The sequence below is a fragment of the Neomonachus schauinslandi genome, chromosome X (genome assembly GCF_002201575.2).
Source record: "Neomonachus schauinslandi chromosome X, ASM220157v2, whole genome shotgun sequence".
Taxonomy (NCBI): Eukaryota; Metazoa; Chordata; class Mammalia; order Carnivora; family Phocidae; genus Neomonachus; species Neomonachus schauinslandi.
The window spans coordinates 3,146,125-3,149,693 of NC_058419.1; the positions used below are offsets into that span (position 1 = coordinate 3,146,125).

At 54.6% G+C, this 3,569-nt stretch overlaps 1 protein-coding gene across 1 annotated transcript; it reads right to left on the minus strand.

Moving 5' to 3' along the window:
- Positions 1-1,840: 1,840 nt before the first annotated feature.
- On the minus strand, positions 1,841-2,897 carry PRRG3 (proline rich and Gla domain 3). The gene is made up of 2 exons (XM_021683604.2): positions 2,739-2,897; positions 1,841-2,368 (listed from the first exon to the last, which is right to left on the minus strand). The coding sequence occupies exons 1-2, from the start codon at positions 2,796-2,798 to the stop codon at positions 1,841-1,843; spliced, it is 588 nt and encodes a 195-aa protein (XP_021539279.2). The 5' UTR covers positions 2,799-2,897.
- Positions 2,898-3,569: the final 672 nt, after the last annotated feature.

The following is a 3,569-nucleotide window of genomic DNA, read 5'->3' on the forward strand; positions in this document are numbered from 1 at the left end:
TTCAAGAACTGCACAGGCATTAGCTCAGTCAGCCTCCCATAAGCCTGGGAGGGAGTGGGAAGGATGGAAAACCCCAGCCACCAGGTCAAGTTGTCGAAGCTGGTGGCCTCATTGGGATAGGAACACAAGTCTCCTAAACTTGAAGCATGTCCCAAGGCCAGTCCTCAGGACGGGAGGGGCCTCCAGAAGTCATCTGTGGCCTCGAGGCAGGGTTGCCGTCAAAGGAGACCCGATGCCTGTCTCGGAGAGCTGTTTGGACAGAAAGAAGCTTGTCTTCTCAGTGGCTTGCCGATAGACCCTGGCTGTGCACTCGTTTGGACCCCACAAAAATTTGCTACATTTTTGAAAGCACCACAGAGGAAAAGTGATTTGGCACTGGGGCCAGAAGGATGGACATGCGGGGGTGAGGGGAAGTGGTATCGAGAGTCTTTTACGTGGTCACGGTCAGTTAAAGGGCAGGTCACTTCTGCCCCACTGCCGTCCAAAGCCTCACTGAAATGCAGAGGTGGACAGCCCCTGGGCCAGAGAAGGGGGTTACTAAAAATGGACCAGCACCTGGCAATAACACAGCAAACCCTGAATGGGCCTTTGACCCCACGTCACAGGCTTCCCCACCTCCCCTGCCAAGAAATTTCTAAAAAGGGACACTTCAGGATCTTTTCCCCAGGTGGGCACCATTCTTAAGGAGAAGTCAGTCATCTGAAGTTCAAGTTCAACTCAATGCACCTGCTCACGAAAAAGGAAGTATCCTAAAAGTTCAAAGCCAGAAAGCACAGTGCTGAGGAGGCCAAGTTCATGGGTTTAGTCATTCCATGGGCCAATCAACCTCTGTAGGAGAAAACTTCAGCTCTCTGCCCCAGCCCGTACCCCCAACCACTCAGAGGCCACGGGCTCCCCAGGCAGGGTCACCAGCGTTAGTTTTCCCAGTGCTCTGATTGGGCTCAGGCCAGTGCGTAGCAGTTTTAGCACAGCCGGTACACATGTCTAGAAAGCCAAGGTCTTCAGGAGGCCAAGCACACTAGAACCAGAGCTAGCCTCCAGGATGGCCAAGTTCACACAGGCCTCTCGCTCAATCCGGCAGCTAGGCCCTTGCCCCTCATCCTTCACACACCCTGTCCTCCTTCCAGCTTGCTCTAGATATTCCTTTTAACGTGGTCAGCAGCGTGGGGGTGGGTGTTGGGGCAGGGGAGTCTCACAGATCTGATTTCCCTCAGTCCCCTGTGAATGGCCCAGGTTATATTGTTTTGTTTTATTGTGTTGGTCACTTATTCATTTGTTATTACCCTTTTTTGTAGTTGTTGTTCAGTCCTTGTCCCCGTGCTCAAAATGTAAGCAAAGACAGAAAGCACAGGACTGTTGAGGAAAAGGGGTTGCTGAAGGGCTAGCTTCTCTCCCTCATCTCTGTGGCCTAGGCTTCCAGACAGAGACAGGTCTCCAGCCAGCTGCGTGGCCCTGGGGCCTGAGCCTATGGACATTCTGGCCACAATCAACTCAATGGGGTAATACCTTTGGCATAAGAGAAGCCAGTTCCTGATGGGAGGACAGGACGGCGGGAGCATGGGGGTTTTGGGAAGAGCGGGGTCCTTTGCCCTGGGCCTCCCCCCAGGGGCTTTAGCGAAAATGTGTTCCCTACCCCCCCCCCCCCACCCCCTCTACCTGTCTCTGACAACTGACTTCCTACAAATCCACGGTTAGGAAATTATTTGGCAACAGGAGGCTAAGGCTGTTTTGTGGTGGCACAGTCTTTAAAAAGTAAAAAAAAAAAAAAAATAATAATAATAATAATAATAATAGGAGACCCCTTAAAGAGGCTTTCACTCTGGACAGGCCAGAAGTCCTACTACTTGTCCAAGCCAGGGTTGGTGGCCACTATCTCCTCATACTTTGGGGGTGGGTCGCTATAAGAGACGCTCGCCTCCTCATTGCTGCTCTCCTGGGGCGCAGTCACCTCCTCATAGGATGGGGGAGGAGTGGCACTGGACAGCCTGGAGAGAGAGAGCTCAGGGAGGTAGAGGGTGCTCTCCAGGCGAACCGTGGTTCTGCCCCCTCGACTGGGCCCCAGCACCACCTGTGCATTGTTCCCTGCCTCACGGTGCCCAGAGGACTCCCCCTGGCTATGGCCAGTGCCCCGGTACACCATGACCCGGGGGAGACTGTGCCCGGTGCGACTGGCCAGGTACCGGTTCTGAGCATACGACGGGTGATGACGGGTGGCTTTCTGCAGCTGGCACCTCCAGATGATGAACAGGGCAATGACAATCAGCAACGCCACCCCCAGAAGGGGCACCACCACGTACATGGCATCTGAGCTTTGTGCAGGGTCTCGGACTGAGTAGACTGCATTCGGGTACCCCTTCCAGAACTCCATCTACAAAAGAAGAAGGGCCGCTTACACTTACATGCAAGACCTCATGCCCCAGCTGGACCTCAGAGAACTTCAGCTAGTCTGGCAAGTTCAGCAGGGCCTGGGGCGGCTCCCCACCCTGCCCATCTGACTGGCCTCTCAGCTACCTGAGAGGCTATGGAATGCACCCAGGACAAAGGACAATGCTCCCAAGTGAAGGGGTCCCCAGAATCAGGCAGCTGGGACTCTAAGGACATGTTGTCTGTCCTTCCATGGCCTGAGACCGGGCTATCTTTCCTTCATTGCTTCTGACTGGCCTGAGATACCAGGGCCTGCTCTTGTTATTCCTGAGGCTGCCCCTGCTCCCAGAAGCCGGCCCCGGGGCAGTACGTGCCGTTTTCTCTTTGTCCTCGAACACCTCCTTGACCTCCTCGTAGCTGCAGACCTCCTCCATGCACTCTCGCTCAATGGTGCCCTGGCGCAACTCCTCCAGGAATTCATTGGCACGAGGGAACCGTTTCAGGACCGAATGGGCATTCTTGGCCTCCAGAAACACTGAGGAGAGATCTGCACTGAAGCCTGGAGTGGGCAGGGGCCCAGGGGCTCCTTTAAGCCAGACTCAGCCCAGACACAGAAGCATAACGAGGAAGGGAAGCAAGACAAAGTTGGCAGGCAAGACACCACCCCAGATACGGCGAGGCCTTTGTAAAAGGGATCGAAAGGCTGACTGTCTCTGATGCCATGACACGTCAGCTTAGAATACCACCGACCCGAGGAGACTCGGGCCTCGGGTGTTACGGAGGAAAATGGGATCTGAATGAGAGGGAAGGGCATGTTGCTGGTGACCAGTAACAAATCACCGCATATGACTCTACAAGGGCGGCATCCCTCCACCTGAATGGCCACCTGGGCCATCATCAATAGTCCGGCCCCAGACAATCTAGTACAAACCCATTCTGGCCTAGATCAGGGCATTGGGTGCATACAAATCTGAGAGTGCCTCTGGGAAAGGGGTAGCAGGATCTATGTGGAGAATCTAAGCCTTCGTAGACCGCACAGATGCTTCCTGCAAAAATGTCACTGAATGCTGGTCATATCTACTTATTCCAAAGGGAGGGACCCAGCTACGGTCCAGCCACCCAGCTACGGTATCAGCTATATGCCTCTGTAAACCTGAGCTAGTTCTCCTGTCAACCAGCCCCTTGCAGGGCCCAGGGAGGCAGGG